Source organism: Coregonus lavaretus, assembly GCF_964263955.1.
Source record: "Coregonus lavaretus genome assembly, chromosome: 10".
In the NCBI taxonomy this organism is placed as follows: Eukaryota; Metazoa; Chordata; class Actinopteri; order Salmoniformes; family Salmonidae; genus Coregonus; species Coregonus lavaretus.
In genome coordinates, this window is record NC_139997.1 from 1,465,984 (window position 1) to 1,489,721 (window position 23,738).

Sequence of the window (23,738 nt, forward strand, 5' to 3'; positions counted from 1 at the left end):
ATGGATATTTCTTTTTTGGAGTGGCAGCCTACGGGTACATGTGGTATTAACTGTGTAAATTGACATGACTATTGGAACCCCAACAACAACAACAACAACAAGACAAAGCAAATAAAAACACTGTACAAAAAATAATTTCTGTACAATGGATATAAATTCAGAACCTCTTTTAGACTCCTTTTCACTAAGACATTTGGGGAGAGATGACAAAATTATTAATTTACGCGTTTAACCGTTCATTACTGGGATAGGCCATCATCATTGTAGAACAATTTGTGTTGTACCATATACAAAATGGAAGGATGAAAAACATTGAGGACAATGCATGGGTTTCTGTTCTGTTTATTAACATTATTGTAGACTTATATTTGCAGTTTCTAAAGACTATAAGGGCTGTTTTACAGCTGAGGAGTTTGAGTAACATTAAAAATAAACCTTTTTCAACTCACAAAAATATTTGACATTTTCTACATTAATTCAATAGGGAGAATTCAAAATTAACTCCGTCTTTTTTTATTTTGTAAAAAAAGTATATGTCTTTAGTCTGTTGATAAGAGCCCTCCACCAGTAATGTTATCAAATGTAGCCACTCCTCAGTAAAAAGGCACATGACAGCCCGCTTGGAGTTTGCCAAAAGACACCTAAAGGACTCTCAGACCATAAGAAACAAGATTATCTGGTCTGATGAAACCAAGATTGAACTCTTTGGCCTTAATGCCAGGCGTCACGTCTGGAGGAAACCTGGCACAATCCCTACGGTGAAGCATGGGGGTGGCAGCGTCATGCTGTGGGGATGTTTTTCAGCGGCAGGGACTGGGAGACTAGTCAGGATCGAGGGAAAGATGAATGGAGCAAAGTACAGAGAGATCCTTGATGAAATCCTGCTCCAGAGCACTCAGGACCTCAGACTGGGGCGAAGGTTCACCTTCCAACATGACAAGGACCCTAAGGACACAGCCAAGACAACGCAGGAGTGGCTTCGGGACAAGTCTCTGAATGTCCTTGAGTGGCCCAGCCAGAGCCCGGACTTGAACCCGATCTAACATCTCTGGAGAGACCTGAAAATAGCTGTGCAGCGACGCTCCCCATCCAACCTGACAGAGCTTGAGAGGATTTGCAGAGAAGGAAGGGAGAAACTCCCCAAATACAAGTGTGCCAAGCTTGTAGCATCATACCCAAGAAGACTCAAGGCTATAATTGCTGCCAAAGGTGCTTCAACAAAGTACTAAGTGAAGGGGTCTGAATACCGAATGCACTGTATATCCCAAATAAAAATGACTAGGGCTCTATTCAGATATTTATCTCCTCCCACAAAGTTATGGATTGTTCTCATAAGACAACCATCGACAAATTGTGCATCATAAAGAAATCAAACAATTCATGTACTTTTTACCCCTTTTTCGCCCCAATTTCGTGATATCCAATTGGTAGTTACAGTCTTGTCCCATCGCTGCAACTCCCGTACGGACTCGGGAGAGGCGAAGGTCGAGAGCCACGCGTCCTCCGAAACACGAACCTGCCAAGCCGCACTGCTTCTTGACACACTGCTCACTTAACCCGGAAGCCAGCCGCACCAATGTGTCGGAGGAAACACCGTACAACTGGCGACCGAGGTCAGCTTGCAGGCGCCCGGCCAGCCACAGGAGTCGCTAGAGCGCGATGGGACAAGGACATCCTGGCCGGCCAAACCCTCCCCTAACCCTGACGATGCTGGGCCAATTCTGCATCGCCTCATGGGTCTCCCGACCGCGGCCGGCTGCGACACAGCCCGGGATCGAACCCAGATCTGTAGTGACGCCTCAAGCACTGCGATGCAGAGCCTCAGACCGCTGCGCCCCTCGGGAGGCCATTCATGTCGTACTAAATACTTTTTAGTGACCTCAGAGTTGGGAGAAGTCGGAGCTCAGAGATGATAAACGAGTTTCCCACTAGTAATTAGCAGTTGGAGGGGCGTTCAAGTGGACATTTCCTAGTCGTATGCTGGTATTTACGAATTTACAACATGTCACGAACACAACATAAGAGAGTGAATGAGTCCGAATGCTGACAGATAAGAGTAGCTGCAGAACTCGTATCTTATAACTCTGAGCCCCAAGACAACTAGGAACACGAAGCCTGATGTTGCCTCATATCGCTTTTCTGCGTGTAGCCCTTCCCACAAACTGGACATTTATAAGGCCTTTCCCCTGTGTGGAACATCATGTGTCGTTTTAGATGTCTATTCGTTCTGAAGCGTAGTTGACAAAGAGCGCAGGCAAACGGCCGCTCTCCTGTGTGAATCATTCGATGTTGTTTCAGGGTACCCTTATCTTTAAAACGTTTTCCACAGTCTGTGCAACAGAATGGGCGCTCCTCTGTGTGTACCCGTTGGTGTGATTCCAATACAGACTGAGATGGGAAATCCTTACCACACATATCACATAGATAAGGCCTGTAAGTATGAGAACGAATATGAACTTCTAAATAATTATGTTCGGCAAACATTCTGCCACAAAAACTACAGGAGAACCCTTTTCCCGTGTGACATACCGTGTGTAATTTCAGTTTATTTTCGCTCGTGAATTGTTGCAGACAATCAGAGCAGGTGAAGACCGGCGTGTCTTTTGTGGGAACGATTACGACGCTACGATTACGGCGCATCGGCCCACAGCCTGTTTTGTTGGCCAGGTGAAACTTTAAATCCCTGTTGCGACCAAAGCACTTTGAACATATGGGACACTTAATGGCCCCCTCACCGTGACGTCTCAGATGCAAAGTCAGGGATTGTTTCCTACGGAAACTCTTTGAGCACACGTGACACGTTCTAGAATCTAAATCCACACCGCGGGGCAGAGTGGGGGAAGCGTCGCAGGTTGTTGGGTTCTGGGGTTCAGTACTGTGGGTCTGGGGAGTCTCTATCCCATTACCCCTTGTGCTTCCATCTGCTGGATCAACCTCCCTTAGGTGTTGGCGTGGACTGACTTCCTCACTCAAGTCTTGCCGTCTCTGAAAGTTAATCTCATCACACTCTTTTGCCCTTTGGGGTCTAGGCCGGCTTACTGTAAGAGCAGTTTGCTGATTGGAAAAGTCCTTTACAAATAAGTTTGATTGATTGACTGATTGGTTTGGCTGGTGTTGCTGAGAGTCATTTGAGAAGTCAACGTCTGTGCTGCCGGACTGTGGGATCTCATTTTCCTCTGTATGTAGTGGCCAGTGCGTCTGGTGTCGTTTAAAGTTCACTTCCTGACTTGTCATTCCCTGCTGTGTATATTGACAAGTCCTTGTCCTGCACCCCGGACACTTTCTGAAGTCTGGAATGTTTTGTCCCGAACACTCGTTTAAGTGTTTCTGCCAATCACATGTGCTTTGGAAGCTCTCCCCACATTTAAAGCACGGGTAAGGAAGTACATCATGTTGACATTTCAGATGCATTCTCAGGTCGTCTCCATTATCAAACGCTTCCTTACACAAAAGGCACGTTCTGTAATTATTAGCTAACTGAAATGGCAGAGCATTGGAGGTTGTTGGGTTCTGGGGTGTAGCGTTTGAGGGAAGAGGTATCTCCATCTCCACATTTTCTACTGCTGCTAAAAGCGTGCTTGCGTCTGGGTGAGCCTCTCTTGGAAGTCTCTGTTGGTTCACGTCCTCGTTTGGCTCAGAGAGTTCAAAGGTGTCACCGCACAGAGGGCAAGAGAGACGTTTCTTTGTCTTCAAGCACTCTTCTTTATGTTTCTCAAAATCTGAGTTCTCAAAACCTTCCCCACAGTTGAGGCACAGGAGCTTACCATGAGTGTATCTCATGTGCTGTCTCGAGTGTGCCACCTTACTGAAGGTCCGGTCACACAGGGAGCATTTGCTGACTTTGGAAGACTGTCTTGGTTTACCATGTTGGCTTTTCACGCGTCTTCTCTGGGGTAAAGTGTCTTGGGGCGTCTCCGTCCAATCCTCCGAAGATGCGGCGGACATGTTATCCTCTTCTGGTTGAACTGCCACCCCATCCTGTAAGTCAAAGTCTTGTCCAATCAGGCGAGGGCTCTGCTCCGTGTGAGTTCTCATGTGTGCTGTCAAATCTTTTGCTTCCCTGAAAGTTTTCCCACAAAAGGAGCATATTTTGACACGCTTGCTTATTTTAGGCTGACCCTTCGTATGTGACGGGCCAGGGACCAGAGAACACTGAGGCTTACTATCCGAGGGCTCTCCGTTGACATTCCTCTCACTCTTTTGTGATATGACCCGTCCTCCTCTCGGTCCTTGGGATCCCACTTTGTCAAGCTGAAGCCTCTCTCTCCTCTGTGTTGAAGAGACCTCTGGTAACAGCATATCAGTCACGTCAAGTCTCTGCAGCAGCACTATGGGCTGACGGAGCCGACCGGAAGTAGATAAACTAGAAATGTCTTGCACCTCCGGTTGGCTGCAAACTCTTCCTTGGATTTTCAGCCCACTGTCAGTATGAAGGCGGAGAAAAGCTTCATCCATTTTCCACTCTTCTGCTGACTCTTTGTCAAGTGTCCCATCATTAACGTTTCTCTCTGCAGTTTCCTTGTTTACAAAAGCAGGCTCCACCGCTTCATTCAAAGGCAAAATGTCAACATTTGCAGAGCGGTCTAAATTCATCCCCCGTCCGCTCTCCCTGTATTCCAACGACGGTGTCATTTCTGACTCAATGTCAGATGATGCAGGCCTTTGAATGGTCATGAATCCCTGTACGGGTTCTGATTGGATCTCTGGGTCAGCTTGGTCAGTGGATGATTCCACGGTCTCTAGGGGAGAGGGAGGCGGCGAGGAGAGGATGTGGTCGTCTCCAGACAGAGCTGAGGTCGGGGAGAAGAGGAAAAGTCAGTCAACCATAAAAACCATTGACATTCTAAAATTAACTTCACTTCATTTTCAAAGTCTACTTCGCCTACCATTGGCCTCTACATGTGGTCCTGGAGAAGGCTTGGTGTGGTACTGGAGAAGGGTCCTCAAAGACTGAGGGTGACTCACAGACTGCACACACTCCATCAGGACAGAGGGGTCAGGTAGGAAACACGATGCAGTCTGATAGAAAGAGAACGGCACGACAATGGATCCCAGTTCTAAAATATCACAACCTTGTTGTCCTAGAAAAAACCTTGTTTCTCACTTTATGACTCTTGGACAAAAAATAAAAAGTATTTCAAAACACCTAATGAACTTTCATTAATAAGATTATGAAAATATAGTTTTTCCAGGATGCTGACAATATGCATGACTGGTATAAAACACATAATAGTATAGATTAAAATATGTATTTATGCATCTATTCAGCCAATGAATGGACATTTTTGCATTTGTGCAAAGTCCCTGTTTGGTATAACCCTGTTTGGTATAACCCTGTTTGGTATAACCCTGTTTGGTATAACCCTGACGTATAAAGGTTACCCTCAGTCTGAGGTCACGGTGGTACCTGTTGAAGGGTTGGTGTTGGAAGCAGCTTCTCCAGGCTGGAGAGGAACTCCCACACCAGAGTCTTCAGTGCTGAGTCATACTTCGGCCCAAATTCCTCTGGAAACACTTTCTAAGAAAACAACCAACCAAACAAGTCGAGAATGTCAGTGCTTTTAAATCTAAAACATTGAATACTGCCTTGTCATTCAATTCCTTTGGCTTCATCATCCTCCTTGTTCATCATCATCATCATCATCATCAGCTACTGACCTGAAAGAAGTGTTCTCTCTCAAAGGGGTCTTCCAGCAGCGTTTGAATCAGCTTCAGGAAGTTTGATTCTGATGCCTCCACCTCAGGATCAGAAATCTACAGCAAGTATGGATAACACAACGAATCAACGAAACCAGCATATAAAACCTTGCCTGGTTAACCACAGCCTCGCAAGCCGCCTGATCTCACGAGCTTGCAGCAAGATCAGGCGGCTTGCGAGGTTAAAAGGGCAGGTTGCACGATATATTTCCACAAATCTAACAACGTAGATTGATGATATTCCACCTAAAATGGTATTTTATGCAAAAGTTAATATTTCAATATTTTCACAATTTTAAAATTACGTTTATGAAAAACTCCTAAACCAACGATACATTGCAGCTTTGACATCAAGTAGGGAACGGCCTGCCGGAGGCACTACAGCAACTGTAGCATGTTTTGGCCGAAATGCGAGAAGAAAGTGGGACCGCTTCGTGAGGATGTGGCGGACAGACGGTTTTCGTTTGGTCCCAAATGACTACGATGGCTACCAACAGCGGAAGAGTTGATTCACCATGAAGCTGAGGCTAAAAAAAATATTTAAAAAAAATCGGTTCCGTGCCCCCAGTGAATGTAGGCTCCAAGTCCACTGTGTTACTACGACATGGCAGTGGCCCGCTTCAGTGATGGAGGTCAATCAGGTTCAGTAGGTACTAGCGCCCAAAAGAGTTATCATATGTTGCTAGTAGATGATACAAAACAAAAAAGGTAGCCGGCTATCTAAGTGCACTGGGCAATGCAAAACTAAGTGGCCCGCTCACACGGATCTAGCATGGTGTTTGGGAATGGAATACGCTAGCTAGCTAGCTAGCAAGCGATCTACAGAAGCAAGCGTTTTCACAGAAATAAAAATGGTCAAATACCAATTCAGATTAATGTCATTGTTCATTTCAAGGTATGTCTTTATTTTAGCTGAACAGCCTGATCTTTATTGGCAAAATATACATTCTGACATTGAGCAACCATAGTCAGAGGTGGAAAAAGTACTACATTCTCATACTTGAGTGAAAGTAAGGATAGTACTAAATTGTCATACTTGAGTGAAAGTAATGATAGTACTAAATTGTCATACTTGAGTGAAAGTAAGGATAGTACAAAATTGTCATACTTGAGTAAAAGTAAAGATACCTTAATAGAAAATGACTCAAGTAAAAGTGAGTCACCCAGAAAATACTACTTGAGTAAAAGTCTAAAAGTATTTGGTTTTAAATATACTTAAGTATCAAAAGTAAATGTAATTGCTAAAATATACTTAAGTATCAAAAGTTAAAGTATAAAGCATTTCTCATTTCTTATATTAAGCAAACCACACTGCACCATTTCTTTGCTTTTATTTAATTTACTGATAGCCAGGAGCACGCTCCAACACTCAGACATCATTTATAAATTAAGCTTGTGTGTTTAGTGAGTCCAGATCAGAGGCAGTAGGGATGACCAGGGATGTTCTCTTGATAAGTGCGTGAATTTGACAATTTTCCTGTCCTGCTAAGCATAAAAAATGTCAGGGAATATGTATATATCGTTTAGCAATGTAGTGAAGTAAAAGTTGTCAAAAATATAAATAGTAAAGTACAGATACCAAAAACAAATACTTAAGTAGTACTTTAAATTATTTTTACTTTTTCGGTTTCTGATAATGCACCCCAGTTTGCTTGCAGTGATTTTGCAGAGCATTATGACTTCAGACATATCCTCTATATCCTAAAAGTAACAGAAAGGCTGAAAAAGGTGCAAATCGTGAAGAGACTCTTAAACAAGGCAGCACACAGTCGGACTGATCCATACTTGACTGTATTGTCTTACAGAGCAGCGCCCTTGAAATGTGGCCTGGCCTCTGCAGGAATGACTGCCCGTCAGCTGTGCAGGACAGGGCCCTGCAGTTGAAGGCAAAACTAAAATCTACTATGATAAAACTCCTACAGTGTTGCCACCATTGGCAGCTAAGAATGTGGTTAGATTTCGGAGTCTGGATTCATGGGATAGAAAGGTTACTGTCTTGGAGGTTGTGCCTCGGTCATATACAGTCAGAACAGAAGATGGGGCTGTGTATTGGCGCAATAGACAAAGCCTTTTGACACAGGAGAAGTTTGAGGACACTCAGGACAGTCATACTGCCACTGGACACACAGTCATGCTGCCACTGGACACACAGTCATGCTGCCACTGGACACACAGTCATGCTGCCACTGGACACACAGTCATGCTGCCACTGGACACACAGTCATGCTGCCACTGGACACACAGTCATGCTGCCACTGGACACACAGTCATGCTGCCACTGGACACACAGTCATACTGCCACTGGACACACAGTCATACTGCCACTGGACACACAGTCATGCTGCCACTGGACACACAGTCATGCTGCCACTGGACACACAGTCATACTGCCACTGGACACACACAGTCATACTGCCACGGGACACACAGTCATGCTGCCACTGGACACACAGTCATGCTGCCACTGGACACACAGTCATACTGCCACTGGACACACAGTCATACTGCCACTGGACACACAGTCATACTGCCACTGGACACACAGTCATACTGCCACTGGACACACAGTCATACTGCCACTGGACACACAGTCATACTGCCACTGGAGACACAGTCATGCTGCCACTGGACACACAGTCATGCTGCCACTGGACACACAGTCATGCTGCCACTGGACACACAGTCATACTGCCACTGGACACACAGTCATACTGCCACTAGACACACAGTCATGCTGCCACTGGACACACAGTCATGCTGGACACACAGTCATGCTGCCACTGGACACACAGTCATGCTGCCACTGGACACACAGTCATGCTGCCACTGGACACACAGTCATGCTGCCACTGGACACACAGTCATGCTGCCACTGGACACACAGTCATGCTGCCACTGGACACACAGTCATGCTGCCACTGGACACACAGTCATGCTGCCACTGGACACACAGTCATGCTGCCACTGGACACACAGTCATACTGCCACTGGACACACAGTCATACTGCCACTGGACACACAGTCATGCTGCCACTGGACACACAGTCATGCTGCCACTGGACACACAGTCATACTGCCACTGGACACACACAGTCATACTGCCACGGGACACACAGTCATGCTGCCACTGGACACACAGTCATGCTGCCACTGGACACACAGTCATACTGCCACTGGACACACAGTCATACTGCCACTGGACACACAGTCATACTGCCACTGGACACACAGTCATACTGCCACTGGACACACAGTCATACTGCCACTGGACACACAGTCATACTGCCACTGGAGACACAGTCATGCTGCCACTGGACACACAGTCATACTGCCACTGGACACACAGTCATGCTGCCACTGGACACACAGTCATGCTGCCACTGGACACACAGTCATACTGCCACTGGACACACAGTCATACTGCCACTAGACACACAGTCATGCTGCCACTGGACACACAGTCATGCTGGACACACAGTCATGCTGCCACTGGACACACAGTCATGCTGCCACTGGACACACAGTCATGCTGCCACTGGACACACAGTCATGCTGCCACTGGACACACAGTCATGCTGCCACTGGACACACAGTCATGCTGCCACTGGACACACAGTCATACTGCCACTGGACACACAGTCATGCTGCCACTGGACACACAGTCATGCTGGACACACAGTCATACTGCCACTGGACACACAGTCATGCTGCCACTGGACACACAGTCATGCTGCCACTGGACACACAGTCATGCTGCCACTGGACACACAGTCATGCTGGACACACAGTCATACTGCCACTGGACACACAGTCATGCTGCCACTGGACACACAGTCATGCTGCCACTGGACACACAGTCATACTGCCACTGGACACACAGTCATGCTGCCACTGGACACACAGTCATGCTGCCACTGGACACACAGTCATGCTGCCACTGGACACACAGTCATGCTGCCACTGGACACACAGTCATGCTGCCACTGGACACACAGTCATGCTGGACACACAGTCATGCTGCCACTGGACACACAGTCATGCTGCCACTGGACACACAGTCATGCTGCCACTGGACACACAGTCATGCTGCCACTGGACACACAGTCATGCTGGACACACAGTCATACTGCCACTGGACACACAGTCATGCTGCCACTGGACACACAGTCATGCTGCCACTGGACACACAGTCATACTGCCACTGGACACACAGTCATGCTGCCACTGGACACACAGTCATGCTGCCACTGGACACACAGTCATGCTGCCACTGGACACACAGTCATGCTGCCACTGGACACACAGTCATGCTGCCACTGGACACACAGGACAAAGAAAGGAGAACAAGTGGGGATGTTTCTCTGACACCAGGTACTGGGAGTCTGACAGTAGTGAGGATGTTTGAATTGGTATTTGTGAATGGACATTGCTTGTTGATGAAATGTGTATATACACGTCTGTGAAAAAAAGGAAGATGTATTGATGTGGTTTTGACTAATGTTTTACGACACTCTTTTACAACACCTGTGGTGTATGTGTGGTAATGGCGAAAGAACATTAAAACTTGTTAACTATGATTGATGGTGACAGTCGTCTTTGCTCGCTGTAACCAACGAAGTAATACAATGTGGACAGTGGCTTTACTCCTGTAGTGCTCCTCTTCTCCTGTAGTGCTCCTCTTCTCCTGTAGTGCTCCTCTTCTCCTGTAGTGCTCCTCTTCTCCTGTAGTGCTCCTCTTAACATTTTCCAACATGCAGTGATGTAAAGTACTTAAGTAAAAATACTTTAAAGTACTACTTAAGTAGTTTTTTTGTGGTATCTGTACTTTACTATTTATATTTTTGACAACTTTTACTTTTACTTCACTACATTCTTAAAGAAAATAATGTACTTTTTACTCCATACATTTTCCCCTGACACCCAAAAGTACTCGTTACATTTTGAATGCTTAGCGGGACAGGAAAATAGTTGAATTCACGCACTAATCAAGAGAACATCCCTGGTCATCCCTACTGCCTCTGATCTGGCGGACTCACTAAACACACGTTTGTAAATTATGCCTGAGTGTTGGAGTGTGCCCCTGGCTATCCGTAACTAACAATAAATAAATATGTAATGGTGCCGTCTGGTTTGCTTAATATAAGGAATTATTACTTTTTATACTTAAGTATATTTGAGCAATTACATTTACTTTTGATACTTAAGTAGTTTTAAAACCAAATACTTTTACTTTTACTCAAGTAGTATTTTACTGGGTGACTTTCACTTTTACTTGAGTCATTTTCTATTAAAAGGTATCTTTACTTTTACTCAAATCCCCAAATCCAAATGTAAAGTGATATGTCGTACTGGGACTTTTAGTTGGAAGGATGAAACCAATCAGAATGTTTAACACCAACCTTTAAATTCTGCAACCTTCCTCTTTATCAGACTGTGGAGTACGACGTGAGCCGTGTGAACGAGGTCTTTATCAGACTATGGAGTACGACGTGAGCCGTGTGAACGAGGTCTTTATCAGACTGTGGAGTACGACGTGAGCCGTGTGAACGAGGTCTTTATCAGACTATGGAGTACGACGTGAGCCGTGTGAACGAGGTCTTTATCAGACTATGGAGTACGACGTGAGCCGTGTGAACGAGGTCTTTATCAGACTATGGAGTACGACGTGAGCCGTGTGAACGAGGTCTTTATCAGACTATGGAGTACGACGTGAGCCGTGTGAACGAGGTCTTTATCAGACTGTGGAGTACGACGTGAGCCGTGTGAACGAGGTCTTTATCAGACTGTGGAGTATGACGTGAGCCGTGTGAACGAGGTTGACCCACCTCTCTAATTTTGCACAAGCCTTCACCCAACTTTTGTGGAACAATGCCTTGAATGTAAAGGGAGCATTACCTTACCATTGACCCACCTATTTGTTTGACCATTACATCACTGGTTATCACAATACTTTTCCACCTGAGGGGTTGAGACTGCTGTTTTGATTTGAAAAACCATAGAGACAAAGAGGGCTCTGGATGGATATAACCTGGATAATGCTATTTGAAGGCTTCCACCATTTTTAAGTAGCCAACTGGGTGTGGATTCCTATGGATTGATCGCTACCAGCCGATGATCAGAGCATTGTCTTCTTCAAACTGGGTTGTCTATGGTTCGATAATGGCTTTAAGCCATTTTATCACTGCCATCTAGTGGCCTCTTTCACGCACACAATTTAGTTCAGGACTCAACCATTTAAACAAATACAAAAATGAGCCTCTTCCTCTATGTTGAAAACGAACAGCTGTAAAGCAGAGGGCGGCGCTCAGAGGCTCTGTGCAGGTGTTTGAAGCAGAGAGATACAGAGGAAAAACCGACCGGTGTAAAAGCACAGCCCTTCTCAACGCCAATCTGCTGACCACAACAAATGAATGACACAATAGCTAGTTCAGGACTCTAGCACTGCAGATAGCGGTAAACATTAACCTCTTGGTCTGGAGGCAGCTCTGCGGAGAGCTCACTGGCTGGAACAGCCATAAAGTCATACAATCTAACCACACTCCTAATACCTAACCTTCAATTATGCCCAAAAAGCAAATTTTTTGTTTTCAATTTTGACTTTGCAGCTGGCCTATCTAAGGGGAAATCACTCAGCTCTGCCTCCAGGACAAGACCCATGACAATAAACCTCAACCTGCATCATGGCCCAGATAAGGCCTCGTTCTCTCTCTATGGTTTGGTATTAACCACCATATAGAACACCAGCAGAGTTAGGCCGCAGCCAAACTGGCCCGGTGATTTTATCCGTATCTGGGATTTCCGATGCTTTCTCAATGGGAGTCCTATGGTGATGGTCAGCGGAGATGACACGTCCTTATCCATTCAATTTCCACCCATTTTCACAGACGAAAAGTTCAGGTGAGTTGAACTTTTGACGGGCCAATGGGATGCGTTAGCCAATTACACGCTCCACAAGCGCACGTAACCAACCATTTATCCGTTCTAAATTTGGTTTCCGTTCTCCACAGATCAGATCCAAGTTCTGTCACCCGAGTGGCACTCACCTTGTTGTCCCCATGAGTGATGATACAGGTCTTCATCCTGTTCAGGTGCGGCTGGACGGTGTCACGGTCGGCTAGTTGATCTGAGCGACACAACTCCAGAACCAACTGATGGAGTAAAAGTAAAAGATTTTTAAGAATTCAATCAAATTAGACTGGTGGGTGGGCCAGCAAAAAATAAACAGCATATTGACTGCAGCAGAGATTAACCTTTTCCTATGGAACCATTCCTAATTTCAATCATGGTGGTAGACGCATCATGTTTCAGAAAATATGACAAATGTGCAAGTGGGAGAATACTTTTTCATGGGACTATACCAATTTCTATAGCAATACAACACTGTATAGCCTAGTTGACAGGCTAATTATGTCATATAGAATTACCCAGATTATAACCAAACGACATGCATCTAATGAAGTGACCCCCCCGGTGTTGAAACAAGACGTTCTCCTGAGTCTCATCCCTCCCTTCACACTCTCCACCCATCAGCCCCCCCCCCCCCCATATCGCTCACCTGTGCTCTCAGACCCATGAGGAGTTGGACTTTCTCTCTGTAACTCATCAGATCTGGGACTATGTCCAACACAGTGGTGACAAACTCCTCCACCAAGCCGTAGTCCACGACGTCTCTCCGCTGAACCACCTGCCATAGAGCTGCAGACACCAGCCGCAGTGGAGGAACCAAAAGACGCAGAGACGCTGGGGGCAGAGGACGACCTAGAGGAGACACCCATTCTGAAAAGGAGACATCCATGCTCAGGTCCAAAATGATTGGCACCTTTGATAACGATGAGCAAAAAAATTATAATAATAATCATCATCCAAATCATAATAAATCATCCAAATCCTGCTGTATGCTCCAAACAAGGGACAATTACACTAATACAATTGATCAGAGAAAAATATTTTGTTTAAGAAGTAATATATTTATTTCTAAAAAAAAAAGATAGGCAAAAAATTTTGGGCCACCCGTTTTCAATAGCAGGGTTTTTCCTGGTTCAAAAAGGGGCTTAGGTGGTGGGCGTGGCAGGGTGGGGCGTGGCAATGGGCGCGGTCAGCCAGGCATGGCGGAATTTTAAAAAATAATGAAGAGGCCCCCCATCTAGGCGGATTTTAGACCATTCTAGAATCCCTTCAGATCCTTTATATCCATCGACTGCCCTCTTCAATTCAAACTACAGGTTTTAAATGGGGTTCAAGTCTGGAGACTTGGCTATTGTCAAATGTAAAATGTTGTGGTCAATTAACCATTTCTTCGTTCATTTTTATGTGTGCTTGGTGTTATTGTCTTTCTGGAAGATCCACTTGCGGCCAAGTTTCAGCCTCCTGGCAGAGGCAACCAGGTTTATGGCTAAAACTGTCCCGGTACTGGGTCAAGTTCATGATGCCGTTGACCTTAACAAGGGCCCCCAGTGGAAGCAAAATAGCCCCATCACATCAAAGATCTACCACCATATTTTTCTGCAGATGCCATCTTTAATTTGAAGCAAAACGCACCACTGGTGTGCATAGCCAGAGAGCTGTATTTCCATGCCATCTGATCATAGCACCGGTTACAACCCACAACCCAATGCCATTAAACAAACGCCAGGTCGTTTAGACTTGTTGGATGACATGAAAATACGGCTCTTTGGCCGTTAGCTGGTAATAGCCGGCTTCTGTCAGATAAAAAAATAAATGAAAAGCCGATAAATAAAATTGCCACAGGCCAATTATCTGGGAGAAGAGAAAATCCCATTGTGAAATAATACCTTATTGCCTCTTGACTGATGGAAATACCAGCCAATAGAAATACATTTGACTGGTCATGCTTATCGGTCTATAGGTTCATTTGCATAATGTAGTGGAATTAAAGCTCATGTCCAGTATATTCACTTCGTCTCTTATTTATCACATACATAAAAGCATACAGATACAGAGCCTTGGAGTGGAAAACCTGTCAGACAGCAGGAGATCTGCTGCATCATTCATCTTGTGGTGCTTTCAAAGACAACTGGGAAAATACCAGGTCAAATCACGACGTCACGGATCTTCAGGTCGGAGCTCTAGAAAGAGGCCAGAGTTCCCGAGTTGGAATTCCGAGTTGGATGAACGTTCAAAATATGTTTTTTTCCCCAGTCTGAGCTATTTTTTTCCCCCAGTTTCGAGGATGTCTTGAACGTACTGATGTCGGAAGTCGGAGATTTTCCGAGTTCCCAGGTGTTTTAAATCTGGCATCAAACGGCAACGGAAGGCAGGCTTCATCAGCGCTTCACACACACCACTTTGCAACGAGCTGGAGGCAGTATGCATTTTGAAAACATACTTAACACGTTTCAAACCTGAACGTTTTCCTTCATATTATGAGGCATGTCTTACCTTGCTTCCAAGTAGCCTATTAGATCTCCTCTCAACATTTCTAACGGATATTTGTCACATGAAACTGCTGGCATGTGCAGCGGCCTTTTGACAACAGTGTTTTCCAGCTAACTGCATTATGGGACGGACATTCACGTGTAGTCTACTGCTTGTGCGCATTGCTGCGCTTATAATGCGAAGAAATAATAGTTGATCAACATTTTACGCTAAACGTTCTGATCTGTTGATTCAGACTCGTTGCTTTTTAACGTTTTTTTTATTTTATTTTTTATTACGTAGCCGAGGCCGACTGGTTGTATGAATTAGGGATCTATCGTCCCACAACTGTCCCAGAGTCGGTTTGGAATAGGCCATTTCTTTCTTGACAAGCTGACCAATAGAATAGGTGGTCTAAACGTTTCTACTATAGTAGATTGACAATAGGCTGGTGATTTAGCTGTTCGTTACTCGTCTTGTTGGAGGAGGGAAAGTAAATGGGGACTGTTATTCTAACATGTTCAAAGTGCGCATCAGAATTCTGTAAGAATGACCGCACATCGTTATATCCTCGACTTGCATGTTCTGTTAATATGAATTACCATATTCTAAAACGTGATTTCTGTCCTGAGCGCCGTGGGTGGACACCCTAATCAGGTCACGCACCCAATGCATATTGGTCCGGTAAATTTCTCGAATGTCCGGTAAATTAAAATGTTGCCGTTCAAATGTCTGGAAACACATTTTCCTAACGGAAACCCTGATGCGCTTGCAATTCTACATCACAAGCATTGTAACAGCTTCACCGGGGAGATTCACAGTGCTTGACTTAGACTGAAATAGGTGCCAGTACTCATTTTGGGTCCCGATACTGTTTATATTTAGGGGCAGGAACTCCACGCATTTTTTTGAGCTAATATTCTATAAAAGGAACTCAAGCAGTAGAAAATTTGAGGTGCCGGTACTCAGTCCTGGTGAGCTCCTGCCTAAGTCAAGCACAGGAGATCCATAATTTTCCTGCAACCGCGCTGTGAACCACAGCAGACTGAAGCTTGTGATTAGTTTAGTAAAGGTCGGGGACCAAGGAGATTGGAAGCCCATTTCTACCGAAAAGGCTAGAGTGGAGTGCACCACGGCAGACTGGACCGGCCCTTTCGTTCTCCGCTGAGCACGGCAGACTGGACCGGCCCTTTCGTTCTCCGCTGAGCACGGCAGACTGGACCGGCCCTTTCGTTCTCCGCTGAGCACGGCAGACTGGACCGGCACGTCCGTTCTCCGCTGAGCACCGCGACTTGTAGAGCTGTTTTGTACACATAATTGTCATCAAATTAATTTGCGGTCACTCCTGTCCCTGTCACAAAAATCTTCCTTATGACATCATGTGATAATATAGTCTACTACCAGTGATTATGACATCATGTGATAATATAGTCTACTACTAGTGATTATGACATCATGTGATAATATAGTCTACTACTAGTGATTATGACATAATGTGATAATATAGTCTACTACTAGTGATTATGACATCATGTGATAATATAGTCTACTACTAGTGATTATGACATCATGTGATAATATAGTCTACTACTAGTGATTATGACATAATGTGATAATATAGTCTACTACTAGTGATTATGACATCATGTGATAATATAGTCTACTACTAGTGATTATGACATCATGTGATAATGTAGTCTACTACTAGTGATTATGACATCATAATGATAATATAGTCTACTACTAGTGATTATGACATAATGTGATAATATAGTCTACTACTAGTGATTATGACATCATGTGATAATATAGTCTACTACTAGTGATTATGACATCATGTGATAATGTAGTCTACTACTAGTGATTATGACATCATGTGATAATATAGTCTACTACTAGTGATTATGACATCATGTGATAATGTAGTCTACTACTAGTGATTATGACATCATGTGATAATATAGTCTACTACTAGTGATTATGACATCATGTGATAATATAGTCTACTACTAGTGATTATGACATCATGTGATAATGTAGTCTACTACTAGTGATTATGACATCATAATGATAATATAGTCTACTACTAGTGATTATGACATAATGTGATAATATAGTCTACTACTAGTGATTATGACATCATGTGATAATGTAGTCTACTACTAGTGATTATGACATCATGTGATAATATAGTCTACTACTAGTGATTATGACATCATGTGATAATGTAGTCTACTACTAGTGATTATGACATCATAATGATAATATAGTCTACTACTAGTGATTATGACATCATGTGATAATATAGTCTACTACTAGTGATTATGACATCATGTGATAATGTAGTCTACTACTAGTGATTATGACATCATAATTATAATATAGTCTACTACTAGTGATTATGACATCATGTGATAATATAGTCTACTACTAGTGATTATGACATCATGTGATAATGTAGTCTACTACTAGTGATTATGACATCATAATGATAATATAGTCTACTACTAGTGATTATGACATCATGTGATAATATAGTCTACTACTAGTGATTATGACATCATGTGATAATGTAGTCTACTACTAGTGATTATGACATCATAATGATAATATAGTCTACTACTAGTGATTATGACATCATGTGATAATATAGTCTACTACTAGTGATTATGACATCATGTGATAATGTAGTCTACTACTAGTGATTATGACATCATAATGATAATATAGTTTACTACTAGTGATTATGACATCATGTGATAATATAGTCTACTACTAGTGATTATGACATCATAATGATAATATAGTCTACTACTAGTGATTATGACATCATGTGATAATATAGTCTACTACTAGTGATTATGACATCATGTGATAATATAGTCTACTACTAGTGATTATGACATCATAATGATAATATAGTCTACTACTAATGATTATGACATCATAATGATAATATAGTCTACTACTAGTGATTATGACATCATAATGATAATATAGTCTACTACTAGTGATTATGACATCATAATGATAATATAGTCTACTACTAGTGATTATGACATCATAATGATAATATAGTCTACTACTAGTGATTATGACATTATGTGATAATATAGTCTACTACTAGTGATTATGACATCATGTGATAATATAGTCTACTACTAGTGATTGACTTGCATGAGCCCAGATCCATTATTATTCACCTCCTTTGGTCATTTGGCAATTTAGCACTACATTCATAAGGCTGTAGCAATGAAAAGGCAACGTTCAGCAGGGATTCTGGTGACCTGATAACTGTAGCAATGAAAAGGCAACGTTCAGCAGGGATTCTGGTGACCTGATTTATGTCACCGCATTATGAACCTTATTGTACCCCAAAACAGATTGTGAACCCAAATGTCTAACTGGTTGTAGTGGGGGGACAATACATTGAAAGATAATTTGGGTTGGGTGTAGGGGCAGATTTAGGCTATTTTCTCTCTTTAGTTTATTTGGTCTTTCACAATAGCTGATGTAAGTCAATGGGCTAAAATATACAATAATTACTTAGTGTGCTTATCTCAGCAAGAACACTACTGTTATTCCCCATACTTTGATTATTTAACTTCTTACCCATGTTGCTGGTGTAATTAGGCTATTTGAAATCTGATATGCCAACTTGTGCCTTTCAAAATAAATACAATTAAAAAGTTCAATGAGGGCTATGTATTTTTGTAAGCATTTTACGGACAGTGTTGAATATAGGCCAAGTCATAAAATGAGAACAGGCTACATTGAAATGCCCCTTGCCTCAAATATCCCGTTTTGTCATTTTAGTATTGTGCACAAGCTGCTAGCCAGAAACGTTAGGCAGAAATGCGAAAGATCTTGCCTTTGTTGAGTAAGATCAGCCTCAACCACCTGATGATTGATATTTATTAGAATTTTCTTAAAATGTGGGGTAATTCGTAGAATGTCACATGAACATATTCAAACCCCTCAGTATTTGGGAAACATAGATCAGAGGTGGCCAACACTCTTGGAGGCCAACACTCTTGGAGGCCAACACTCTTGGAGGCCAACACTCTTGGAGGCCAACCTCTAGGCAGGATTTTCTACGGTCCTATTTTAGAGGGTTAGTTCACCCAAAGTTTGAGAGACTGCAATCCATCCTATGGTTATGAGCATTTTCTAACCCCAAAAAAATCAGTTAGCATACCTAAATTCCATGCCCATAATCTAAAAGTAACTTCAAACCAAGTTGTCGAGTTGAGTGTATTCAACTTTAAAACAATCCTGAATACACCGGACCTGTGATTTTTTAACATTTTCATTCTGCCCTGGTCATGGGCCTAAGCCATGTGACAATATGTAGAATTGCAGGAAATTAGCTTTAAAACTGATTTTTTTTTTTTTTTCATGGGGGAGTGTGACCACGGGGTGGAGCCAATGACATTCACGATAGGAAATCTCACTCCAGGCTACAGTATCTTCAACAGTTGGCCAACCAGGTCCTGTAAAGGTGTGTAGTAATTTAACCTTTTGTTTTTGGGAAATTAATTCTCGCTGATATGAAAGATACGTTTCCAAAACCTTACCTCAAGCGATGCATGTTAAGGTCTATGAATGAGCTAGCTTTAGGTCTATGAACGAGCTAGCTAAAGGTCTATGAACGAGCTAGCTAAATGTCTATGAACGAGCTAGCTAAATGTCTATGAACGAGCTAGCTAAATGTCTATGAACGAGTTAGCTAAATGTCTATGAATGAGCTAGCTAAATGTCTATGAACGAGTTAGCTAAATGTCTATGAATGAGCTAGCTAAATGTCTATGAACGAGTTAGCTAAATGTCTATGAATGAGCTAGCTAAAGGTCTATGAATGAGCTAGCTAAAGGGATGCATACTCCAGTGTTTGGTGACCTGGGCCCGGTGGTTTCCCATAGCGATGGAACTTAGGCTTACGAGCGTTTTAACGATGCATCTTTCCTACAACGGCCGAAGTTGTAACATGCGTTTCCCAAAACACCACGCCGAGAACGGTCGCTAAGTGCGTCGTTGGAGCATGTGTCGATACTGAGAGGATCGGAAGAAAGGGAGCGCTGCTCTCGGATCGACTTTCTCCATTCAAATCTTACCAACATTAGAATTATTTCACAATACTGAAGGCAGACCAGGTCCTAGAGAGATATTACCACCTACGGCTGCAAATATTGAGGCGGCTTATTCTAATGCTTACCCAATAAAAATTCACTTAATCACAGATTTGGCACAATATTGCGCACGTTAGGCTACACATGAAATATATTGAGACAAATTACAGATAGTAGCCTACAAGTAGGTAAATATAACTCAATTTATTGAACATGAAATGTATTTCAATGATTGAAATAGGTCTATAGCCTACTGTTTATACTGCAGTCATCTCAGTTTTCATTTGAAGCATAATTTCATGTCACTTGTTTGTATCAATTGCAAGGACATTGGCAACTTTGTATTTGTAGTCCACTTTGTTCTGAAGTGATCAGTGGTCACAGAGAGACGGATAAACCATGTGATTCTATAGAGGGGTGGTTGTTCAGCAACAACACCGACTTGTGCTCAACATAGACAAGGTTGGCTTAGATTGTTGACAACATGTAAACTGTATTTAGTCTCCAATGTTTGTTGAAAACAAATATATTTGCACAATGCGCACTTGTCTCAAATACATAGTTACAGTTGTTCGTTAGCCAGCTAGTGAATTTTGCCATATTAGCATTGACATGAAATCAGTCAAAAACACATCAAAACAAGACATGGTATCAAGAACAAGATGAAACGAGTGAGTTACGATTCCCCACATGGCAGTTTCCTGTCATCGTTGGTAGCTATCTGGCCATCCAGAATCACAACTCGCCGACTTCTGCCCCATCGAAGCATCGTCTTGTCAGCTATACTGAATATACACCACCTATGTTTAGCAGAGATCTTCTGTGTATAAAGTGATGCGGGAGGGCAAAAAAAACACATCTAGTGCTGAGAGATGATCTGAAATGTCAGTTATTTTGGGGGCTTTTAAACAACTAATTGACCAACATTGGTTCAATTATTTGAATGCCATTTCGTTCTGGTTTTTTCTTCTGTGAGCTCAACGCGCACATCTCACAGTTTCTCTAGAGATTAATCAGATCCAGCCGGAACTGTGAGATGTAGTAGGGAGTTGTAGTTTCCAACAGGCCAATATTCTACATAGTTTAGCGCATTAAAACATGGTAATTAACTACAATGACCATAATCCATTGCGCATCTACTTGTCCGGTCTTTTACGCCTGCTACGGAAGAGACCCGAAGAATGCGCAACCGTAAAGCAGCTGTTGCTTCCCGATGTATCTCTACCTGAAAATACATGATCTAAGTGATTGATATTCAGCAGTCATACAAGTATGCCTCATTTACTTTGAAGAACTACTAAAATTGTGATTTTGTCAGACAGTACAGGCAGCAGCTCTATAGAGATGAGATGATGACTTGGAATGAAATAATAAAGTCATCTAATAAACAAATGTAATATACACAACAACTGAAATATTGTATTAATGTTAGTAAGTGATATGCAGTTATGGGCAGTCACTACATTCATGGGACTTTTATTAATCGTTTTATTCTGTGTTATAGCATTCAACCCACATAATGCATAGTACATTTAATGTTTTGAAAAATTAAATCAAAATTGAAAACCTTCAATATATATATTTTTTAATAATCGTACCCACACAGCCGTTAAAACAGGCGCGTTTTCAAGTGCAACGTTAATAAAGATGGTTTTGGGAAACAGCTCTGAGATTTAACGATGCTTCTACTAAGGTTCTATAGATGAACTTAGCCTTAAAGATACATTTCCTGGTTACAAAAATTCTAAAAGTTCACCTAATTTCAGTTTATGTGACAAAACATGCAACTATAACGTGGAGAATCATTGTACCATCTAAACCACTGTGAAATATATTTTCCATAACCCAAAATATTGTGTTTGAAGCTGGTGTACAAAACCAAAAGTAAAAGACGCAAAAACGAAATGTAAGAATGGGAAATATAGAAATATTGCGCATAGAACAGATCTACCGCTTTCTCTGGATGTTCTCACACTTGGTCCCTTTAAGACCATTTTTGTGAACACAGTGTGGTTCACTTAATTTTTTTGACCTGTGTGAACACTCCAAAGGAACTCAGAACCCTCAAGAGCCCCCGGAGCGAACCAAACTGAGACAATCTGGAGAGGTGGTCTGAGTTCGGTTCGCTTGAATTCCGCGGTCTGGTTCCCTTTTTTAGGACAAAGTGAACACAAAGCTCCCCAGGTTCGCTTGTCATTAATTCCGCACCACACACTAGACTACTGCAACACCGTTTCCCCTGCCATAAACCCCTCACACTGGTGCCACATAACAATGTGAATGCAAAGACTCGGATCTCAAAATAGGTGAAGTGAACTGGCAAAAGAGTTGAGTCCTCATTCAAGGGCAGTGTGAATGCAGTGAGAACCGAGTTATTTTGCTGCTTTACCCCTGAGTTCACTTTAAAGAGGACTGAGATTGGTTATTTTAAAGACAACTATAAGTGAAAAGACCTTTAGACTTGCTTTCAATGAGAATTACCGATTTATAACTCACATTTCTATGTGAATTTGGTCAGGTCGCCCAAAAAGTTACATATTGCAACTTTAATGCTTTAATGCACCAGAATATTATTTGTATTAATATCTTCTAGGCCATTAGCAAGTTAGCATACTTGATGAATAATCTGAGCGTTGGCAATTTAAACATTTGGAACAGATTCTAGACTAACGTTACCACGTTTTCCTGCCAAATTCATAATGTAGTCTGGTTTATATAGCTAACGTTAGCCTCGCTAGCTATCACTTGAAGGCAACTTAGCTTAATAGCTAGTAAACTTTAGCTAGTTAGCTAGCTAACCATGGGACGAAAGGCCAAAGAGTGAAACATTAGCTAGTAAATATATGAGCTAATTACCTTCTTCCTTCAGATGTTGCTGTTCCATTTCGACCTTTGTTACTATTTAATATTACTGGCGTCTGGTCAGCACCAGCGTCTCATCAGCAACACTAAGAAAAGGTACTTCCGGGTCACGGAATTTCGAAAATGTTCTAAATAAAAGTCCCCCCTTTTTAATAGTAGAAAGAGTGTCATTAACCTTTATTACAATTATGGATTTTGAAAAACGATTGTCTAAACATCAACAATTATCATATTTGTTCATATTTGTTCATATTTAAGTGACATTTAAATGTGGGTTTTAAAACATCTTCCTAGGTCAAATAAATGCCCCCAATGCAATACACTGTTTATTAAGTATATATTGGTTTATAGAGAGAATACTATTGTAGGTAGGTGCTGAAGGAAAAGTGGGGTTGGGATTACTCACTAGGGTCTGTAGAATCCACATATGGTGTTATTTCTTGGGGGACTGAGGTCTATATTTGCCCAGCAACACTTTCTACTCCACCCACTCCATTGGTCCCAATGCAATACACTGTAGGCCTATAGGTGATGGACTGGCATACCTGTTAACGACCTAGATTAACCTAATGATGAAGAGCCAGTTGTTGCCTTTTACATATTTAAATCAGCCCAAGGCCAGCCTTGACCTATGCCAAAAAAATGCATTTTGGCCTGACAAATAACGTCAAACGA

The 23,738-nt window shown here is 42.6% G+C and overlaps 1 protein-coding gene across 1 annotated transcript; it reads right to left on the minus strand.

The window, feature by feature from the left end:
- Nucleotides 1-333: 333 nt before the first annotated feature.
- LOC311136094 (uncharacterized protein) lies at nucleotides 334-23,133 on the minus strand. The gene is made up of 7 exons (XM_084170177.1): nucleotides 23,058-23,133; nucleotides 13,253-13,455; nucleotides 12,741-12,845; nucleotides 5,659-5,754; nucleotides 5,408-5,518; nucleotides 4,887-5,019; nucleotides 334-4,790 (listed from the first exon to the last, which is right to left on the minus strand). Exons 1-7 carry the CDS (start codon nucleotides 23,083-23,085, stop codon nucleotides 2,101-2,103), a joined length of 3,366 nt encoding a protein of 1,121 aa, XP_084026303.1. The 5' UTR covers nucleotides 23,086-23,133; the 3' UTR covers nucleotides 334-2,100.
- Between the last annotated feature and the right edge of the window lie 605 nt (nucleotides 23,134-23,738).